This window comes from Scyliorhinus torazame, chromosome 30 (assembly GCF_047496885.1).
Source record: "Scyliorhinus torazame isolate Kashiwa2021f chromosome 30, sScyTor2.1, whole genome shotgun sequence".
Lineage (NCBI taxonomy): Eukaryota > Metazoa > Chordata > Chondrichthyes > Carcharhiniformes > Scyliorhinidae > Scyliorhinus > Scyliorhinus torazame.
In genome coordinates, this window is record NC_092736.1 from 8659740 (window position 1) to 8682698 (window position 22959).

Consider the following 22959-nt stretch of genomic DNA (forward strand, 5'->3'; position numbering starts at 1 on the left):
AGCTATGATGGGCCGAACTACCTCCTCCTGAGCGGTGAATCAGTACCTCCCCCCCACCACCCACCCACCCCGGCCACCACCCCACAATCTTCTCTCCTCCAGGGAAGACAAGCCACATTGTGTGGGGCAGTGGTATACAGCAGAGGAAGATCCCAGATTCAAACGCCAGTCTCAGAGTTTGCAGAACTGGACCCAAGCAAGGCGGAAAAAAGCCAGGGAGGCATAGTAAGGGTGAATCTAAACTTTCACGTTGAAGGCTCCAGATTGCAACGGGAAAGGGTCAAGGGAAGCCATTTTTGAGATCAGGTTACAGGCTTCCCTACAAAGCAATGAATGTCTCAGATAGGCAGCAGTTCTGTGTGGTCAGCAGAGAGAAAAGGCTGCTTGGGTTTGTGACATACCACAGCTGGATGCAGGAGGGTGACTGTCTCTACTCGCGAAGAATTGTCGGAACAGGCTTCACAGTTAGTGGTAGATTTAAGGAACACCCTGAAAACTGATGATAGAGCCCGTAGACGGTCACTTCAAGTTACTACTCGACATAATAGGGATACAGAAACCGATTGGAAGCTGGGAACAACTGGGAACTGTTTATTAACAACAAACATCATTTCATGGAGAATTTGATGGGCGATGAGCATAAAATGGGAATGTCCTTTCTGTGATATAAACTATATGCTGTCCGCGAAAAGCAAAATAGTGTTTAGTGACTAGCGTTTGTCGGTCATTTGTTACAGTAGAAGTTTTAAAACATGAAATCTGGTTGTGTCGTTTTCTCAGATAAGACTGGAAGTTGGAATCTCTTTTTTAAAAGTTATCGGTTTCCACGGAGACTGTAACAATGAGCAGAATCATTTTGACGGGAAATATAATTATGCACGTCAACAGTTAGTGATTTGACTGCGCCTGCCCTTTAAGTACAATTGTTCCCATTACCTCATGGGGATCGTATTTGTGTTAATCACCGGCTTTCTTGTGCTCGGAGAGGTGGTTGTAAGCTAATATAATTACAAATGAATGTATTAACATTTGGTTTCTGCATACGGAATGAGGCTGGGTTTGAAGGCACACGGCCTTTACTTTAATCAAACTAATGCAACTCTACACCCTGTTAGTGATGAGATTTGTCAAGACGCTGGCTCACTTTGGAGTGGTGGGGGGGTGTCGGGGTGTGTGTAGGGGAGTGCTACTCATCCTGATTACTTTAAACCAGGCACGGAGAGAGAGAGAGAGTGAGAAGAAAACAGAGGATGTTACTGCTGTCCGCTCTGCATTAAACCACTCACAAACAGCCACTGTGATAGAAACACAAACTTAACACAGAAATCTTGTGTGTGTGGGTGGTGGGTGGTGGGCGGTGGCTTTTGTGTGTGGGAAAGGTCACATGGTGGTAAGGAACAACAAGCAAGTCAAAAGAATAAAGAGGAAATCATGTCTTTAGGTCTGCCAGACAATAGGTCCTCACAGTCGGTTCAAAGGCAGAAATCATCAGTAAACCAATACTCGGAAGGTGGCCAATGTAGGCCGATGTTAGCCTTGGAGAGCTGTCATTAAACCAGGGTCTGCTCGACAGAATCCAAACAAGGAGATTTGCCCAGGCTGCTGACAGAATGTAATCGAGAGGAACGCTCCGAGAGACCCACCAGCAACGACAGACCCTCTTCCCCACTCCCAATTTTCTCCCTTCCCTTCGGAAGGCACTGACTGTTGGGGACCGACCAGCTATCGGAGGGCACGATCCCCGGGTTGTAGCGGAGACGGCCAAGGCGGTCTGCAGTGGGCTGCGCACCCGCCAGGCTGGTTGAGCTCAGCCGCCCACCATGGCCACGAGTACGCAGCGGTCCAACAGACACGAGATGGGGAAGCAGCCCACCAAGCTTCCTTCAGCAATACCTTCCAAACCAGTGACCTGTGGTGCAGGGAGTGAATGTTTGTGGATGGGCAGCCAATCAAGCGAGGCGGCTTTGACCTGAATGATGTCAAGCTTCTTGAGTGTTGTTAACCAGATATATTTTCACATCAATCGCTAACAGTCGGCTTGGTCACCATAACACCCCCACCCTCATGTGGCGAGGGAATGTGTGTATTAGATATTCAACCACAGAAGGCATCTCTGTCTTCTGCTGCTTTGTACTTTCCTGCAGAAGTCACTGGGGGTCAGGAGCAGTCACCCGGACCGACTGACTGGCTCTCCCTTTTCCACGGAATGCTCCGCAACTGGGACGTTGTGCCAGGAAGAACAGCTGATTTCAGGCGACATTTCGCTTGAAGTTGTTCAAGGTCGTCCCGGGGTTGGCAGCTCGGGAGAAGCGAAAAGTCACAGCTCAACCAGTGCGGCACGACGCACTGTAACGCAAACCCCCGGGAGAGGGGGCCAAGGAGGAGCTTGCCCAAGTTTTGAAAAAGCTGAAGACATTGGCCCAGCATTATCACTGTCAGTAAACTCCACCACCAACTGACCACACAACTTCACCAAAAGCGGGATGCAAGTTTTCACGATGTGGAAGAAGTATTCATAGATGCCAGCAGGTTGTTTCCACTGGCGGGTGAAAGCAGAACTAGGGGGGCAGTTCTAGCCACAGGACTAGCCCCAAAATGAGGGGAAGTAGATTTAGGACTGAGTTTAGGAGGGACTTCTTCACCCAAAGGGTTGTGAATCTATGGAATTCCCTTGCCCAGTGAAGCAGTTGAGGCTCCTTCATTAAATGTTTTTGAGATTGTGATGAATGGTTACTGTAACACTGCACCCTTGTCATCATGTAAGGTGATGTCCCCTTTAAGACCGGGCTTGGAACCCTGGGGAACTCCGCCTCCACCCATCTAGGAGCCGTATATAACGGACCGCCTTGTGGGCAGTGCAGCTGTTAGCACACGTCTCGGCACTAGTCTAGTTCTTAGTTTATTAAAGCCTTCTTTACCGTTCACACTCTAAGCGTCGTTATTGAGGGTACCACAAAGATAAAGATAGATAGTTTTTTGAAGAATAAAGGAATAAAGGGTTATGGCGTTCAGGCCGGAAAGTGGAGCTGAGTCCGCAAAAGATCAGCCATTATGGTGATTGTTTGAAATTTTGCATTCTTGCATTTGTCCTGATGAGTAGAAGATGAAAACCTTCTGCAACGTGTCTCTCTTTTCAGCGATATTCAAATTCTGTACTGCCAACCCACAATTATTAATTTCTTGTCGCCATTTAGTCTGCTTATGTTTCTGTGAAGAATCCAGGGAACAATGCCTCATTCCTTAATGAAAGGTTCATCATTCGTAATCCAGGAAACAGCCAGTGTGGGACAAAGAGATTCCTGTTAGTGAGGCCACACCTGGAGTATTGTCTTCAGTCTCCTTACCTGAGAAAGGACGTACTGGCGCTGGAGGGTGTGCAGAGGAGATTCCAGTTGAGTTGATCCCAGAGTTGAGTAGACTGGGACTGTACTCGTTGGAATTTAGAAGAATGTGGGGGGACATTATAGAAACATATAAAATTATGAAGGGAATAGATAGGATAGATGCAGGCAGGTTGTTTCCACTGGCGGGTGAAAGCTGAACTAGGGGGCATAGCCTCAAAATGAGGGGAAGTAGATTTAGGACTGAGTTTAGGAGGAACTTCTTCACCCAAAGGGTTGTGAATCTATGGAATTCCTTGCCCAGTGAAGCAGTTGAGGCTCCTTCATTAAATGTTTTTAAGATAAAGATAGATAGTTTTTTGAAGAATAAAGGGATTAAGGGTTATGGTGTTCGGGCCGGAAAGTGGAGCTGAGTCCACAAAAGATCAGCCATGATCTCATTGAATGGCGGAGCAGGCTCGAGGGGCCAGATGGCCTACTCCTGCTCCTAGTTCTTATGTTCTTCTGTTCATATTTATGGAATGTTTCACCTGCCAGCAGGGATGTCTTCACCGCCAATGATGCACAATCAGTGCTGTTGTGTAGGAAATCGCTGCAACCAAATCATAGATTATCATAGAATTTACAGTGCAGAAGGAGGCCATTCAGCCCATCAAGTCTGCACCGGCTCTTGGAAAGAGCACCCTACCCAAGGTCAACACCTCCACCCGATCCCCATAACCCAGTAACCCCACCCAACACTAAGGGTAATTTTGGACACTAAGGTCAATTTATCATGGCCAATCCACCTAACCTGCACATCTTTGGACTGTGGGAGGAAACCGGAGCACCCGGAGGAAACCCACGCAGACACGGGGAGGATGTGCAGACTCCGCACAGACAGTGACCCAAGCCGGGAATCGAACCTGGGACCCTGGAGCTGTGAAGCTATTGTGCTATCCACAATGCTACCATGCTGCCCCAAAATGGAGCACAGTAAGATTCCACTGCAAGATTGATGAGCTACCTGCCTGGATTCTGGTGGTGTTGGTTGCTTGGAGGGCAGGGGGTGCTCTGCGCGTCTTTTAAAAATTTTTTAGAGTACCCAATTATTTTTTTCACAATTAAGGGGCAATTTAGCGTGGCCGATCCACCTAACTGCACATCTTTGGGTTTGTGGGGGCGAAACCCACGCAGACACGGGGAGAATGTGCAAACTCCACACGGACAGTGACCCAGGGCCGGGATTCGAACCTGGGTCCTCGGCGCCGCAGTCCCAGTGCTAACCACTGCGCCATATGCCACCCAGCTCTGCCAGTCTTTGATCAATGTTGGATCAGGGTGGACCTATGGGCTTATGAGACGTCAAAGCTCTGACAATTTGGATCTACAGGTTGAGAGGGTTGTTAAGAAGGCGTACGGTGTGTTAGCTTTTATTGTACGAAGTCTTACAACACCAGGTTAGACTTCGTACTGTGCTCACCCCAGTCCAACGCCGGCATCTCCACACCTTAGCTTTTATTGGTAGAGGGATTGAATTTCGGAGCCATGAGGTCATGTTGCAGCTGTACAAAACTCTGGTGTGGCCGCATTTGGAGTATTGCGTGCAATTCTGGTCGCTGCATTATAGGAAGGATGTGGAAGCATTGTAAAGGGTGCAGAGGAGATTTACCAGAATGTTGCCTGGTAAGGAGAGAGAGAAGATCTTATGAGGAAAGGCTGAGGGACTTGAGGCTGTTTTCGTTAGAGAGAAGAAAGTTAAGAGATGACTTAAGTGAGGCATACAAGATGATCAGAGGATTGGATAGGGTGGACAGTGAGAGCCTTTTTCCTCGGATGGTGATGTCTAGCACGAGGGGACATAGCTTTAAATTGATGGGAGATAGATATAGGACAGATGTCAGAGGCAGGTTCTTTACTCAGAGAGTAGTAAGGGTGTGGAATGCCCTGCCTGCAACAGTAGTGGACTCGCCAACACTAAGGGTATTCAAATGGTCATTGGATAGACGTTAAGGGAATAGTGTAGATGGGCTTTAGAGTGGTTTCACAGGTCGGCGCAACATCGAGGCCGAAGGGCCTGTACTGCGCTGTAATGTTCTATGTTCTATGTTCTACACCAGGTTTAAATCCTGGAGTAACGCTTGAACCCACACACCTCGGCTTCAAAGCAGGGGTGTGCGTGCTCGCTTGCCCCAATTCCCAGGAGACAGTGAGCGTCTTAAGCGAGCACACCACATCTCCGATTTCCATCGCTCCACCATTGGCAGCACTGCCTCCAGGTCAGGAAATCCCTCCCTACCTCTCTCCACCTCCCTCCTACTCCTTTAAGACACTCCTCAAAACCTGCCTCTTTGAGCAAACATCCTCCTCGAGTGGCTCTGCATCAAATGACGCTCGATAACGCTCTTGTGAGCACCTTGGAATGGTTTTACTGAATGAAAGGCACAATATAAATGCAAGTTGGTGTTGCCCAGGGCTCTATTCACACAACCTAAACCGATCTGGATTCAACTCTACGTTGCAATGCAGAGTGCAGGCAGACATGATTCAGTGCCAACGTGGCCCACATTAAATGCAGCTGGCGGGGAAAGGTTTTGAGCTGACAAAATGACCTTTTATATTTTTATTTATTACCTGCCATCATTTTTTGGGCTTCATAAGGCTCCATGTAGCCATCATTCGCGGTCACTTTCTCTGGTCCAACCGGAGCCACACCGGCCTGCTTAGCATCGAATGGATCTGCATAGTCCTCGAGAATAATGACCTGTCAGTGGGCACAAATTAAAACACAAAAGGGACAGATTATACACTGAGCGCTCGTTGAATGGATAATTGTTTCTGTAATGTGTTAAAAATCTGTATTCCACGGCCTGTAGGCACTGGGAGCAGAGAGTCTCTCAATAATGCAGGGTTGGAAAGAAAGCTTTGTTAAGGTGACAAACTGCAACGTGTAAATAATGTTGAGGTCGAACGTTTGATACCAACACAACATAACGCGGTGAGAGTGAAGTGGCAGATAATCGTTAATCTCTCACACAAGTACACAGCGAGTAAGGGGAGACGGCAGATTAATCACTTTAGATACCATCTTCCTTATTCCATCAGTGCTATTTTTCCTTATTCCGTTGCCTCCCGCTCTCATCCTCTGCCTGGGAATCATTCGAATCCCACCTCCCGCACCTTGTCCGAGTGGCCACTCTATCGGGAGGCCCATGGGTGGACCCTCTTGCAAAAAAATGCCAGGTTGGTGCCCGCTACGGCTGCCTGCTTCCCCGCTCGGGCAGCAATCGGCAGGCGGGCTTCCCAATCGATTCTTCGTCATTTTCCAGACCACTATCCCACTCCACCCCATCCCCCCCCTCTCCATTCCCCACCCCAGACCCAACTGCAAAAGGCACGCCTTCTAACTCATAGACGCCATTTCCAAAGTCAGACAGCTCGGGTGCAGATTCAGGCCAGACTGCCTCCAGCGAGGGAGAGGAGAGGGGGAAGATTGCTCAAGAGAAAGAGTTCGTAGAATCATAGAATTTACAGTGCAGAAGGAGGCCATTCGGCCCCTCGAGTCTGCACCGGCCCTTGGAAAGAGAAACCTACATAAGCCCACGCCTCCACCCAGCAACCCCACCTCACCTTTTCTTTTGGACACTATGGGCAATTTAGTATGGCCAATCCACCTAACCTGCACATCTTTGGACTGTGGGAGGAAACCGGAGCACCCGGAGGAAACCCACGCAGACACGGGGAGAACGTGCAGACTCCGCACAGACAGCCACCCAAGCCGGGAATCAAACCTGGGACCCTGGAGCTGTGAAGCAACCGTGCTAACCACTGTGCTACCGTGCCGCTTTAATTAACTAATTGTCAAGTAAGTATTTCATAAAGACATCACAGTAAAGAGCAGGTACAGGCCATGAGAGTCGCAACGCTGCATTGGCACAAGCCAGGTCAAGGCACAGCGGAATGCGCCTGAGAAATAAATCCAGAAATTTTCCGAACACAGGGTGTGGGATCCGCACTGGATCAAACAGGACAAGTGAGAGACAGCTGGGAAGCGGAGAGGAGGGGCCAGGAAACATCATTCTCCAGCCAGAGGAAAGGAAACGCCCAGAGTTTGGAAGCTGGACTGACAAATTCCACTCCCTCAGCGACTTCCTTTCCAGCACTTTGCACCAGCAGGTTAAAGGAAGGACTCAGGTTGTATTTTGTCCCATTTACTTTCGCCTCCGTTATGCGTGTTTAATTTCCCAATTTCTCTAACCCCCTGAGGAGGGAGTACCCCAAAGTACCATCAACATTCCATCACTGGTATGGCGGCACAGTGGTTAGCACTGCTGCCTCACAGCGCCGAGGTCCCAGGTTCGAATCCCGGCCCTGGGCCAGTGTCCGTGTGGAGTTTGCACATTCTCCCCGTGTCTGCGTGGGTTTCGCCCCCACAACCCAAAGATGTGCAGGCTAGGTGGATTGGCCGCACTAAATTGCCCCTTAATTGGAAAAAAAAATGAATTGGGTGCTCAAAATTTATATTTTTTTTAAAAATGAACAAATAAAGCCCCAGCAGATTATTGATTCAGGGCCGGAATAGGACTGAGGCCCTCACACAAATCCCAGCAGGGATCAGACAACAGCGGAGCCAGACTCAGGGCCACTGAACTCCATTGTACTGCTCCCTACGGGCGTTCCGTCCACTGAGTCAGGGCTTGGGAGGAGATATTCTCCCCCAACATTAACCGATCCAACCCCGCCAAGGAAAAGATAAAAGCGAATTACTGCGGCTGCTGGAATCTGAAACAAAAACAGAAAATGCTGGACAGTCTCAGCAGGTCTGACAGTCTCTGTAGAGAGAGAACTGAGGTAACGTTTCCAGTCTGGATGACATTCTCAAAGCTCTCTGACAAAGAGTCATCCAGACTCAAAATGTCAGCTCCCTTCTCCCACCGATGAAAAGATCCTTGGTTCAATGTTCAGCCTGTGCCACCTCGATCAGGGTAGCGACTGTAATAATTGGATGTCAGCTGTGTCTCACTGACATTGCTGTCCCGCATTGACTCAGCACCATTGTTAAGCGCCATTGTCTTCATTAACTCCCTTTGAGCCCCTCAAGTTGTTTTAATTGCTTTATTGTATTTTGCTGTTGTGGCTTCAGGTCTTACTCCAGATACAGTGTTGCTGCAATTCTGGCGCAACACTGAGGGAGCGCTGCACTGTCAGAGGGTCAGTACTGAGGGAGCGCTGCACTGTCAGAGGGTCAGTACTGAGGGAGTGCCGCACTGTCAGGGTCAGTACTGAGGGAGCGCTGCACTGTCAGAGGGTCAGTACTGAGGGAGTGTTGCACTGTCAGAGGGTCAGTACTGAGGGAGTGTTGCACTGTCAGAGGGTCAGTACTGAGGGAGTGTTGCACTGTCAGAGGGTCAGTACTGAGGGAGTGCCGCACTGTCAGAGGGTCAGTACTGAGGGAGTGCTGCACTGTCAGAGGGTCAGTACTGAGGGAGTGTCGCACTGTCAGAGGGTCTGTACTGAGGGAGTGCTGCACTGTCAGAGGGTCTGTACTGCGGGAGTGTTGCACTGTCAGAGGGTCAGTACTGAGGGAGTGCCGCACTGTGGGAGGGTCAGTACTGAGGGAGTGCCGCACTGTCAGAGGGTCAGTACTGAGGGAGTGCCGCACTGTCAGAGGGTCAGTACTGAGCGAGTGTCGCACTGTCAGAGGGTCAGTACTGAGGGAGTGCTGCACTGTCAGAGGGTCAGTACTGAGGGAGTGCCGCACTGTCAGAGTGTCAGTACTGAGGGAGTGCTGCACTGTCAGAGGGTCAGTACTGAGGGAGTGCCACACTGTGGGAGGGTCAGTACTGAGGGAGTGCTGCACTGTCAGACGGTCAGTACGGAGGGAGTGCCGCACTGTCAGAGGGTCAGAACTGAGGGAGTGCTGCACTGTCAGAGGGTCAGTGCTGAGGGAGTGCTGCACTGTCTGAGGGTCAGTACTGAGGGAATGCTGCACTGTCAGAGGGTCAGTACTGAGGGAGTGCCGCACTGTGGGAGGGTCAGTACTGAGGGAGTGCCGCACTGTCAGAGGGTCAGTACTGAGGGAGTGCCGCACTGTCAGAGGGTCAGTACTGAGCGAGTGTCGCACTGTCAGAGGGTCAGTACTGAGGGAGTGCCACACTGTGGGAGGGTCAGTACTGAGGGAGTGCTGCACTGTCAGACGGTCAGTATGGAGGGAGTGCCGCAATGTCAGAGGGTCAGAACTGAGGGAGTGCTGCACTGTCAGAGGGTCAGTGCTGAGGGAGTGCTGCACTGTCTGAGGGTCAGTACTGAGGGAATGCTGCACTGTTAGAGGGTCAGTACTGAGAGAGTGCCGCACTGTCAGAGTCAGTACTGAGGGAGTGCTGCACTGTCAGAGGGTCAGTACTGAGATAGTGCCGCACTGTCAGAGGGTCAGTACTGAGGGAGTGCTGCACTGTCAGAGGGTCAGTACTGAGGGAGTGCTGCACTGTCAGAGAGGGTCAGTACTGAGGGAGTGCTGCACTGTCAGAGGGTCAGTACTGAGGGAGTGCTGCACTGTCGGAGGGTCAGTACTGAGGGAGTGCCGCACTGTCAGAGGGTCAGCACTGAGGGAGTGCTGCACTGTCAGAGGGCCAGCACTGAGGGAGTGTCGCACTGTCAGAGGATCAGTACTGAGGGAGTGCAGCACTGTCAGAGGGTCAGTACTGAGGGAGTGCCGCATTGTCAGAGGGTCAGTACTGAGGGAGTGCCGCACTGTCAGAGGGTCAGTACTGAGGGAGTGCTGCACTGTCAGAGGGTCAGTACTGAGGGAGTGCTGCACTGTCAGGGGGTCAGTACTGAGGGAGTGCTGCACTGTCAGAGGGTCAGTACTGAGGGAGTGCTGCACTGTCAGAGGGTCAGTACTGAGGGAGTGCTGCACTGTCAGAGGGTCAGTACTGAGGGAGTGCCGCACTGTCAAAGGGTCAGTACTGAGGGAGTGCCGCATTGTCAGAGGGTCAGTACTGAGGGAGTGCCGCACTGTGAGAGGGTCAGTACTGAGGGAGTGCTGCATTGTCAGAGAGTCAGTACTGAGGGAGTGCTGCACTGTCAGAGGGTCAGTACTGAGGGACTGCTGCACTGTCAAAGGGTCAGTACTGAGGGAGTGCTGCATTGTCAGAGGGTCAGTACTGAGGGTGTGCTGCACTGTCAGAGGGTCAGTACTGAGGGAGTGCTGCACTGTCAGAGGGTCAGTACTGAGGGAGTGCTGCACTGTCAGAGGGTCAGTACTGAGGGAGTGCCGCACTGTCCAAGGGTCAGTACTGAGGGAGTGCTGCACTGTCAGAGGGTCAGTACTGAGGGAGTGCCGCACTGTCAGAGGGTCAGCACTGAGGGAGTGCTGCACTGTCAGAGGGCCAGTACTGAGGGAGTGCTGCATTGTCAGAGGGTCAGTACTGAGTGAGTGCTGCATTGTCAGAGGGTCAGTACTGAGGGAGTGCTGCACTGTCAGAGGGTCAGTACTGAGGGAGTGCTGCACTGTCAGAGGGTCAGTATTGAGGGAGTGCTGCACTGTCAGAGGGTCAGCACTGAGGGAGCGCCGCACTTTCAGAGGGTCAGTACTGAGGGAGTGCTGCACTGTCAGAGGGTCAGTACTGAGTGAGTGCCGCAATGTCAGAGGGTCAGCACTGAGGGAGTGCTGCACTGTCAGAGGGCCAGTACTGAGGGAGTGCTGCATTGTCAGAGGGTCAGTACTGAGTGAGTGCTGCATTGTCAGAGGGTCAGAACTGAGGGAGTGCTGCACTGTCAGAGGGTCAGTACTGAGGGAGTGCCGCACTGTCAGAGGATCAGTACTGAGGGAGTGCTACACTGTCAGAGGATCAGTACTGAGGGAGAGCTGCACTGTCAGAGGGTAAGTACTGAGGGAGTGCTGCATTGTCAGAGGGTCAGTACTGAGGGGGTGCTGCACTGTCAGAGGGTCAGTACTGAGGGAGTGCTGCACTGTCAGAGGGTCAGTACTGAGGGAGTGCTGCACTGTCAGAGGGTCAGTACTGAGGGAGTGCTGCACTGTCAGAGGGTCAGTACTGAGGGAGTGCTGCATTGTCAGAGGGTCAGTACTGAGGGAGTGTTGCACTGACAGAGGGTCAGTACTGAGCGAGTGCTGCACTGACAGAGGGTCAGTACTGAGGGAGTGCTGCACTGTCAGATTGTCAGCACTGAGGGAGTGCTGCACTGTCAGAGGGTCAGTACTGAGGGAGTGCCGCACTGTCAGAGGATTAGTACTGAGGGAGTGCTGCACCGTCAGAGGGTCAGTATTGAGGGAGTGCTGCACTGTCAGAGGGTCAGTACTGAGGGAGTGCCGCACTGTCAGAGGGTCAGTACTGAGGGAGTGCTGCACTGTCAGAGGGTCAGTACTGAGGTAGTGCCGCACTGTCAGAGGATCAGTACTGAGGGAGTGCTGCACTGTCAGAGGGTCAGTCCTGAGTGAGTGCTGCACTGTGAGAGGATCAGTACTGACGGAATGCCGCACTGTCAGAGGGTCAGTACTGAGGGAGAGCTGCACTGTCATAGGGTCAGTACTGAGGGAGAGCTGCACTGTCAGCGGGTCAGCACTGAGGGAGTGCTGCATTGTCAGAGGGTCAGTACTGAGGGAGTGCTGCACTGTCAGAGGCTCAGTACTGAGGGAGTGCTGCACTGTCAGAGGGTCAGTATTGAGGGAGTGCTGTACTGTCAGAGGGTCAGTACTGAGGGAGCGCTGCATTGTCAGAGGGTCAGTACTGAGGGTGTGCTGCACTGTCAGAGGGTCAGTACTGAGGGAGTGCTGCACTGTCAGAGGGTCAGTACTGAGGGAGTGCTGCACTGTCAGAGGGTCAGTATTGAGGGAGTGCTGTACTGTCAGAGGGTCAGTACTGAGGGAGCGCTGCATTGTCAGAGGGTCAGTACTGAGGGTGTGCTGCACTGTCAGAGGGTCAGTACTGAGGGAGTGCTGCACTGTCAGAGGGTCAGTACTGAGGGAGTGCTGCACTGTCAGAGGGTCAGTACTGAGGGAGTGCCGCACTGTCCAAGGGTCAGTACTGAGGGAGTGCTGCACTGTCAGAGGGTCAGTACTGAGGGAGTGCCGCACTGTCAGAGGGTCAGCACTGAGGGAGTGCTGCACTGTCAGAGGGCCAGTACTGAGGGAGTGCTGCATTGTCAGAGGGTCAGTACTGAGTGAGTGCTGCATTGTCAGAGGGTCAGTACTGAGGGAGTGCTGCACTGTCAGAGGGTCAGTACTGAGGGAGTGCTGCACTGTCAGAGGGTCAGTATTGAGGGAGTGCTGCACTGTCAGAGGGTCAGCACTGAGGGAGCGCCGCACTTTCAGAGGGTCAGTACTGAGGGAGTGCTGCACTGTCAGAGGGTCAGTACTGAGTGAGTGCCGCAATGTCAGAGGGTCAGCACTGAGGGAGTGCTGCACTGTCAGAGGGCCAGTACTGAGGGAGTGCTGCATTGTCAGAGGGTCAGTACTGAGTGAGTGCTGCATTGTCAGAGGGTCAGAACTGAGGGAGTGCTGCACTGTCAGAGGGTCAGTACTGAGGGAGTGCCGCACTGTCAGAGGATCAGTACTGAGGGAGTGCTACACTGTCAGAGGATCAGTACTGAGGGAGAGCTGCACTGTCAGAGGGTAAGTACTGAGGGAGTGCTGCATTGTCAGAGGGTCAGTACTGAGGGGGTGCTGCACTGTCAGAGGGTCAGTACTGAGGGAGTGCTGCACTGTCAGAGGGTCAGTACTGAGGGAGTGCTGCACTGTCAGAGGGTCAGTACTGAGGGAGTGCTGCACTGTCAGAGGGTCAGTACTGAGGGAGTGCTGCATTGTCAGAGGGTCAGTACTGAGGGAGTGTTGCACTGACAGAGGGTCAGTACTGAGCGAGTGCTGCACTGACAGAGGGTCAGTACTGAGGGAGTGCTGCACTGTCAGATTGTCAGCACTGAGGGAGTGCCGCACTGTCAGAGGGTCAGTACTGAGGGAGTGCTGCACCGTCAGAGGGTCAGTACTGAGGGAGTGCCGCACTGTCAGAGGATTAGTACTGAGGGAGTGCTGCACCGTCAGAGGGTCAGTATTGAGGGAGTGCTGCACTGTCAGAGGGTCAGTACTGAGGGAGTGCCGCACTGTCAGAGGGTCAGTACTGAGGGAGTGCTGCACTGTCAGAGGGTCAGTACTGAGGTAGTGCCGCACTGTCAGAGGATCAGTACTGAGGGAGTGCTGCACTGTCAGAGGGTCAGTCCTGAGTGAGTGCTGCACTGTGAGAGGATCAGTACTGACGGAATGCCGCACTGTCAGAGGGTCAGTACTGAGGGAGAGCTGCACTGTCATAGGGTCAGTACTGAGGGAGAGCTGCACTGTCAGCGGGTCAGCACTGAGGGAGTGCTGCATTGTCAGAGGGTCAGTACTGAGGGAGTGCTGCACTGTCAGAGGCTCAGTACTGAGGGAGTGCTGCACTGTCAGAGGGTCAGTATTGAGGGAGTGCTGTACTGTCAGAGGGTCAGTACTGAGGGAGCGCTGCATTGTCAGAGGGTCTGTACTGAGGGAGTGCTGCACTGTCAGAGGGTCAGTACTGAGGGAGCACTGCACTGTCAGAGGGTCAGTATTGAGGGAGTGCTGCACTGTCAGAGGGTCAGTAATGAGGGAGTGCTACACTGTCAGAGGGTCAGTACTGAGGGAGCGCCGCACTGTCAGAGGGTCGGTACTGAGGGAGTGCTGCACTGTCAGACGGTCAGTATGGAGGGAGTGCCGCAATGTCAGAGGGTCAGAACTGAGGGAGTGCTGCACTGTCAGAGGGTCAGTGCTGAGGGAGTGCTGCACTGTCTGAGGGTCAGTACTGAGGGAATGCTGCACTGTTAGAGGGTCAGTACTGAGAGAGTGCCGCACTGTCAGAGTCAGTACTGAGGGAGTGCTGCACTGTCAGAGGGTCAGTACTGAGATAGTGCCGCACTGTCAGAGGGTCAGTACTGAGGGAGTGCTGCACTGTCAGAGGGTCAGTACTGAGGGAGTGCTGCACTGTCAGAGAGGGTCAGTACTGAGGGAGTGCTGCACTGTCAGAGGGTCAGTACTGAGGGAGTGCTGCACTGTCGGAGGGTCAGTACTGAGGGAGTGCCGCACTGTCAGAGGGTCAGCACTGAGGGAGTGCTGCACTGTCAGAGGGCCAGCACTGAGGGAGTGTCGCACTGTCAGAGGATCAGTACTGAGGGAGTGCAGCACTGTCAGAGGGTCAGTACTGAGGGAGTGCCGCATTGTCAGAGGGTCAGTACTGAGGGAGTGCCGCACTGTCAGAGGGTCAGTACTGAGGGAGTGCTGCACTGTCAGAGGGTCAGTACTGAGGGAGTGCTGCACTGTCAGGGGGTCAGTACTGAGGGAGTGCTGCACTGTCAGAGGGTCAGTACTGAGGGAGTGCTGCACTGTCAGAGGGTCAGTACTGAGGGAGTGCTGCACTGTCAGAGGGTCAGTACTGAGGGAGTGCCGCACTGTCAAAGGGTCAGTACTGAGGGAGTGCCGCATTGTCAGAGGGTCAGTACTGAGGGAGTGCCGCACTGTGAGAGGGTCAGTACTGAGGGAGTGCTGCATTGTCAGAGAGTCAGTACTGAGGGAGTGCTGCACTGTCAGAGGGTCAGTACTGAGGGACTGCTGCACTGTCAAAGGGTCAGTACTGAGGGAGTGCTGCATTGTCAGAGGGTCAGTACTGAGGGTGTGCTGCACTGTCAGAGGGTCAGTACTGAGGGAGTGCTGCACTGTCAGAGGGTCAGTACTGAGGGAGTGCTGCACTGTCAGAGGGTCAGTACTGAGGGAGTGCCGCACTGTCCAAGGGTCAGTACTGAGGGAGTGCTGCACTGTCAGAGGGTCAGTACTGAGGGAGTGCCGCACTGTCAGAGGGTCAGCACTGAGGGAGTGCTGCACTGTCAGAGGGCCAGTACTGAGGGAGTGCTGCATTGTCAGAGGGTCAGTACTGAGTGAGTGCTGCATTGTCAGAGGGTCAGTACTGAGGGAGTGCTGCACTGTCAGAGGGTCAGTACTGAGGGAGTGCTGCACTGTCAGAGGGTCAGTATTGAGGGAGTGCTGCACTGTCAGAGGGTCAGCACTGAGGGAGCGCCGCACTTTCAGAGGGTCAGTACTGAGGGAGTGCTGCACTGTCAGAGGGTCAGTACTGAGTGAGTGCCGCAATGTCAGAGGGTCAGCACTGAGGGAGTGCTGCACTGTCAGAGGGCCAGTACTGAGGGAGTGCTGCATTGTCAGAGGGTCAGTACTGAGTGAGTGCTGCATTGTCAGAGGGTCAGAACTGAGGGAGTGCTGCACTGTCAGAGGGTCAGTACTGAGGGAGTGCCGCACTGTCAGAGGATCAGTACTGAGGGAGTGCTACACTGTCAGAGGATCAGTACTGAGGGAGAGCTGCACTGTCAGAGGGTAAGTACTGAGGGAGTGCTGCATTGTCAGAGGGTCAGTACTGAGGGGGTGCTGCACTGTCAGAGGGTCAGTACTGAGGGAGTGCTGCACTGTCAGAGGGTCAGTACTGAGGGAGTGCTGCACTGTCAGAGGGTCAGTACTGAGGGAGTGCTGCACTGTCAGAGGGTCAGTACTGAGGGAGTGCTGCATTGTCAGAGGGTCAGTACTGAGGGAGTGTTGCACTGACAGAGGGTCAGTACTGAGCGAGTGCTGCACTGACAGAGGGTCAGTACTGAGGGAGTGCTGCACTGTCAGATTGTCAGCACTGAGGGAGTGCTGCACTGTCAGAGGGTCAGTACTGAGGGAGTGCCGCACTGTCAGAGGATTAGTACTGAGGGAGTGCTGCACCGTCAGAGGGTCAGTATTGAGGGAGTGCTGCACTGTCAGAGGGTCAGTACTGAGGGAGTGCCGCACTGTCAGAGGGTCAGTACTGAGGGAGTGCTGCACTGTCAGAGGGTCAGTACTGAGGTAGTGCCGCACTGTCAGAGGATCAGTACTGAGGGAGTGCTGCACTGTCAGAGGGTCAGTCCTGAGTGAGTGCTGCACTGTGAGAGGATCAGTACTGACGGAATGCCGCACTGTCAGAGGGTCAGTACTGAGGGAGAGCTGCACTGTCATAGGGTCAGTACTGAGGGAGAGCTGCACTGTCAGCGGGTCAGCACTGAGGGAGTGCTGCATTGTCAGAGGGTCAGTACTGAGGGAGTGCTGCACTGTCAGAGGCTCAGTACTGAGGGAGTGCTGCACTGTCAGAGGGTCAGTATTGAGGGAGTGCTGTACTGTCAGAGGGTCAGTACTGAGGGAGCGCTGCATTGTCAGAGGGTCAGTACTGAGGGTGTGCTGCACTGTCAGAGGGTCAGTACTGAGGGAGTGCTGCACTGTCAAAGGGTCAGTACTGAGGGAGTGCTGCACTGTCAGAGGGTCAGTATTGAGGGAGTGCTGTACTGTCAGAGGGTCAGTACTGAGGGAGCGCTGCATTGTCAGAGGGTCAGTACTGAGGGTGTGCTGCACTGTCAGAGGGTCAGTACTGAGGGAGTGCTGCACTGTCAGAGGGTCAGTACTGAGGGAGTGCTGCACTGTCAGAGGGTCAGTACTGAGGGAGTGCCGCACTGTCCAAGGGTCAGTACTGAGGGAGTGCTGCACTGTCAGAGGGTCAGTACTGAGGGAGTGCCGCACTGTCAGAGGGTCAGCACTGAGGGAGTGCTGCACTGTCAGAGGGCCAGTACTGAGGGAGTGCTGCATTGTCAGAGGGTCAGTACTGAGTGAGTGCTGCATTGTCAGAGGGTCAGTACTGAGGGAGTGCTGCACTGTCAGAGGGTCAGTACTGAGGGAGTGCTGCACTGTCAGAGGGTCAGTATTGAGGGAGTGCTGCACTGTCAGAGGGTCAGCACTGAGGGAGCGCCGCACTTTCAGAGGGTCAGTACTGAGGGAGTGCTGCACTGTCAGAGGGTCAGTACTGAGTGAGTGCCGCAATGTCAGAGGGTCAGCACTGAGGGAGTGCTGCACTGTCAGAGGGCCAGTACTGAGGGAGTGCTGCATTGTCAGAGGGTCAGTACTGAGTGAGTGCTGCATTGTCAGAGGGTCAGAACTGAGGGAGTGCTGCACTGTCAGAGGGTCAGTACTGAGGGAGTGCCGCACTGTCAGAGGATCAGTACTGAGGGAGTGCTACACTGTCAGAGGATCAGTACTGAGGGAGAGCTGCACTGTCAGAGGGTAAGTACTGAGGGAGTGCTGCATTGTCAGAGGGTCAGTACTGAGGGGGTGCTGCACTGTCAGAGGGTCAGTACTGAGGGAGTGCTGCACTGTCAGAGGGTCAGTACTGAGGGAGTGCTGCACTGTCAGAGGGTCAGTACTGAGGGAGTGCTGCACTGTCAGAGGGTCAGTACTGAGGGAGTGCTGCATTGTCAGAGGGTCAGTACTGAGGGAGTGTTGCACTGACAGAGGGTCAGTACTGAGCGAGTGCTGCACTGACAGAGGGTCAGTACTGAGGGAGTGCTGCACTGTCAGATTGTCAGCACTGAGGGAGTGCCGCACTGTCAGAGGGTCAGTACTGAGGGAGTGCTGCACCGTCAGAGGGTCAGTACTGAGGGAGTGCCGCACTGTCAGAGGATTAGTACTGAGGGAGTGCTGCACCGTCAGAGGGTCAGTATTGAGGGAGTGCTGCACTGTCAGAGGGTCAGTACTGAGGGAGTGCCGCACTGTCAGAGGGTCAGTACTGAGGGAGTGCTGCACTGTCAGAGGGTCAGTACTGAGGTAGTGCCGCACTGTCAGAGGATCAGTACTGAGGGAGTGCTGCACTGTCAGAGGGTCAGTCCTGAGTGAGTGCTGCACTGTGAGAGGATCAGTACTGACGGAATGCCGCACTGTCAGAGGGTCAGTACTGAGGGAGAGCTGCACTGTCATAGGGTCAGTACTGAGGGAGAGCTGCACTGTCAGCGGGTCAGCACTGAGGGAGTGCTGCATTGTCAGAGGGTCAGTACTGAGGGAGTGCTGCACTGTCAGAGGCTCAGTACTGAGGGAGTGCTGCACTGTCAGAGGGTCAGTATTGAGGGAGTGCTGTACTGTCAGAGGGTCAGTACTGAGGGAGCGCTGCATTGTCAGAGGGTCTGTACTGAGGGAGTGCTGCACTGTCAGAGGGTCAGTACTGAGGGAGCACTGCACTGTCAGAGGGTCAGTATTGAGGGAGTGCTGCACTGTCAGAGGGTCAGTAATGAGGGAGTGCTACACTGTCAGAGGGTCAGTACTGAGGGAGTGCTGCACTGTCAGAGGGTCGGTACTGAGGGAGTGCTGCACTCTCAGCGGGTCAGTACTGAGGGAGCGCCGCACTGTCAGAGGGTCAGTACTGAGGGAGTGCTGCACTGTCAGAGGGTCGGTACTGAGGGAGTGCTGCACTGTCAGAGCTCCTGTTCTTTGGATGACTTATTAAATCAAGGCCCTGTCTTCATAGAATCCCTGTAGTGCAGAAGGAGGCCAATCAGCCCATCGAGTCTGCACCAACCCTCTGATGGAGCACCCTTCCTAGGCCCACTCCTCCGCTCTATCCCCGTAACCTCACCCAACCATTGGACACTAGGGGCAATTTAGCACGGCCAATCCACCCAATCTGCATATCTTTGGACTGTGGGAGGAAACCGGAGCACCCGGAGGAAACCCACGCAGACACGGGGAGAACGTGCAAACTCCACACAGTCAGTGACCCAAGGCTGGAATCGACCCTAGCGCTGTGAGGCAGCAGTGCTAACCACTGTGCTGCTGTGCCGACCCTCACAGGTGGAAAAGATCCCGTGGCCACTATTGGAAGAGCAGAGACACTCTCCCAGTTAATATTTACCATCGCCCAGCATTGCCAATTATCTGGTCATGTCACACATAACTGTTTGGGATCATGCTGTGCACAAATTGGCTGCTGTATATTACAACAATATCTGCATTTCAGGAAGTAGGGCATCAGCAGTAAAGTCCTTTGGGGTGCCATGAGGCTACGAATGGCGCTATATAAATGCACGTCCTTTAATTCTTTTAACCAGTACGGTGTTTAAAGCCCGGCACAGATATTCTCCCCCCCCCCCCCCCCCCACAACCTTCCCCAGTATCCACCATAAGACCATAAGACATAGGAGCGGAAGTAAGGCCATTCGGCCCATCGAGTCCACTCCACCATTCAATCATGGCCGATTTCAACTCCATTTACCCGCTCTCCCTCCATAGCCCTTAATTCCTCGAGAAATCAAGAATTTATCAACTTCTGTCTTAAAGACACTCAACGTCCCGGCCTCCACCGCCCTCTGTGGCAATGAATTCCACAGACCCACCACTCTCTGGCTGAAGAAATTTCTCCTCATCTCTGTTCTAAAGTGACTCCCTTTTATTCTAAGGCTGTGCCCCCGGGTCCTAGTCTCCCCTGCTAATGGAAACAACTTCTCTACATCCACCATCACCCCCTCACCCTGACGGAATAGGCAGGGTGCCAGTCATTGCCTATGAAGCCGCCCCCACCCTCGACCCCCCACAATGTTGACCTCCGAAAGCTCACACCAAGCTCTTTGTCCAGATGTCTGCAGGTATAAATCCATAACTCCCGTTGGGAAGAGACTTCGGAAGGGAAAAAGAATCAAGGAGCGAGGGGGGGGGGTTGCAAATGGAACAATAGGCTCCTTGTCGGCAGAGTAACCCTGGAGGTAGGGTGGGTGTGGGGACAGTGGGGAGCTGGCGATTGATTGAAACGCCAGTTAGAGAACATGAGCCCGAGGCGCTGGTGTGAGAAGAAATTGGATCTGTCAGTCGATGTGTCAGCGGCGTGTATTTTCTCAGTTCTTCAGACGGTTACTAGTTTAGCTGCCGAGATGAGTTTTCGCCTTGTGAGCATGTGCAGGAGGCAATATCAATTACAGCCCGTCAATCAACACCTGACTGGCCCGAATATTCCTCCATCATTGCCTACCGAGACTCACACTTGTACACGTCCCCTGGCTCTCACTCTGTCGCCCTCGGTCACTACCAGGTCCCCAATGTGTTTATGCAGCTTTTCTCGTTTTCTAGCCTGACATTCGAGTCTGTCCCAACCTCAGTTATCAGTTGGGTGTCATTCTGGGCCACGCTGCCCTGACTCTCCCTGCGACCAGGGAGGTGTACTGGCCTGTGACCAAGGTACAGCACTTAACATCAGCCAGGTTCACCCTCCTGACCACTACCCCCCTAATGAGGCACACACATTCACCCTCAGAGACAGAGAGAGGATCAGAGAGAGGGGAAGACACACACACACAGACAAACAAACACAGGGATAGGGAGAGAAAAGGAGAGACAGAGAGAGAGGGAGGAAGAGAGAGACAGAGACACACGCACAGAGATAGAGACAGAAACACACACAGACAGACAACGAGAGACACAGACAGAGAGAGGGAGAGAAATACAGAGAGATAGAGAGAGACAGAGACAGCGAGAAAGACACGGAAACACAGACAGAGAGAGGGAGAGAGAGAGAGAAAGAGAAATAGACAAGGAGAGAGACAGAGACAGAGAGAGACACGCAGAGACAGAGGGAGAGACAGAGAGAGAGACAGAGAGAGACAGAGACAGAGACACACAGAGAGAGAAAGACAGAGAGTGGGAGAGAGACACAGAGAGATAGAGAGATGAGAGTCACTGAGAGACAGAGACAGAGCGAGAGAGACAGAGACACACACAGACAGAGAGAGACAGAGAGATATACACACTGAGAAAGAGAGACAGAGACAAAGAGAGAGAGAGGGAGAGAGGTACACAGTGAAAAGAGAGGCAGGCATACATATAAACAGATATGCCTGTAACACACACTTACATGGGGGCATTAACACGTACAGGTGGAGATGATATGATGAGGCAGGGACACAGCTAACTCTGACCAAGCAAAATCTTTTCATTTCTGGAGCTAAATTATTTTTTTTCATGATTTGTAAACTGGTCCTCAGACGGTGATAAACAATCTAGACTCCAGTTGTGTGGTTTTGCCCTCTGTCTACACAGATGTGGCTCTCTCTAACCCTGCATGTGTTTCTCTATCGCTATATCTGTGCTTGTTTATTCTACACTCTCTCAACATGTGACTTTTCTTCACCTTCTCTCGCTCTCTCTCTCTCTCTGATATTCGTTCCGCATCAGTAACTGAGCTTCCATCTGGCTCTTTGCCAATTTCCCTCCCTACGCCCACACACCCTTGTCCGATTTCCCTCTGTGCCAGTGAATCTCCCTCGTGTCACTCCACTGCCTCAATTGCGATGCTAGCAGAGTCGAACAGCCCACCCGTACTTGCTGTCATGATATGCAAATATGCAACCAATGCACACTCAGAATAGGACACAACCAATGGGCAGTCAGGACACCTCAGAGGTGGCATCACCACAAGGGGGCATGACATAAACACTATAAAAGGGCTGAGGCACTCACACCCTGCCTCTTTCCACAGACAGACATCTAGCGAGTGAGACAGGGTTGATCAGCAGCATCACACCCCAGCACGTGGCTTAGAGCAAGCTGCTACAGTTAGACTGAGTTACTACAGTTAGATTAGCAGAGAGTCAAACTCATTTGAGAACTGTGTTAATAGTTCAATAAACACGCTGAACTCATTTCAGAGTCTGGAGCATCCTTTAGTTAAGACTGCATCAAGTAGCAGCCCGTGTTATCCGAAGCAGTGTCACACAACACTCGCTCTCGAGGTTTGCCATGACGGATGCTCACTGACGCTGCTGTCTTGAGTGCCCACTGGTGGCCCACCTCCTGGTATTTGTACGAGGCTACACTGAAGGACAGCCACCAACACTTCCCTTCCCCTTCCACTTGGGCTCGCTTGTCAAATCCAGCCTGGATTCTTTTTTTAAAAAGCTATTCTTTCCCGGGATGTGGACAACCCTAATTGCTCTTGAACTGAGTGTCTCGCTCGGCCATTTCAGCGGCCAGTTAAGACTCAGCCATATTGCTGTGGGTCTGGAGTCACGCGTAGGCCAGACCAGGTAGATTTCCAGATTTCCTTCCCAAAAGGACATTAGAGAACCAGATGGGTTTTTACAACAATCGGTGATAGTTTCACAGTTTCATTAACGAGACGGGCTTCCTATTCCAGATTATATCAACTAAATTTAAATTCCACCACTTGCCGTGATGGGATTTGAACCCATGTCCCCAGAGCGTTAACCTGAGCCTCTACGGTTACTAGTCCAATGACAACACCATTACGCCGCCAATCCCCTCGTTACTGACATGAAAGCAACCCATGTCTCCTGGGTACGTAGATCTCCCTTGAAGTGGGACAGAATGCTGCAGTCTCCCAACACGCGCTGTGTGGGAGATAGGAACAGGTTGGGAATGGTGCTCTCCGGAAGTTGGGAGTTGAAGGAAGCGACTTGGACATCGCAGAGGGAGTTTGACTCTGTACCTGATCCCAGCTTTTCATATGGATTCCGTCTGCCTGATTATGGACCGATATTTTTTAAAATGTAAAACTCCACTCATCCGATCTTGTGACCAGTTCAATCACCGAATCGCAGAATACAGTGCAGAAGAGGCCTTTTGGCCCATCGAGTCTGCAATGATGCATTGAAAACACTTGACCTAGGGCAGCACAGTGGCGCAGTGGGTTAGCCCTGCTGCCTCACGGTGCCGAGGTCCCAGGTTCGATCCCGGCCCTGGGTCACTGTCCGTGTGGAGTTTGCACGTTCTCCC

At 52.8% G+C, this 22959-nt stretch overlaps 1 protein-coding gene across 2 annotated transcripts in view; it reads right to left on the reverse strand.

Annotated features, from left to right (window-relative positions):
* The window catches only part of LOC140404351 (SH2 domain-containing adapter protein F-like), a 268902-nt gene that overhangs the window by 218581 nt on the left and 27362 nt on the right, over positions 1-22959 (reverse strand). For both annotated transcript variants that reach the window (XM_072492765.1, XM_072492766.1), the window contains exon 2: positions 5955-6084. In XM_072492765.1, coding sequence (XP_072348866.1) covers positions 5955-6084 — 130 coding nt within the window. The remainder of the gene's footprint in view (positions 1-5954; positions 6085-22959) is intronic.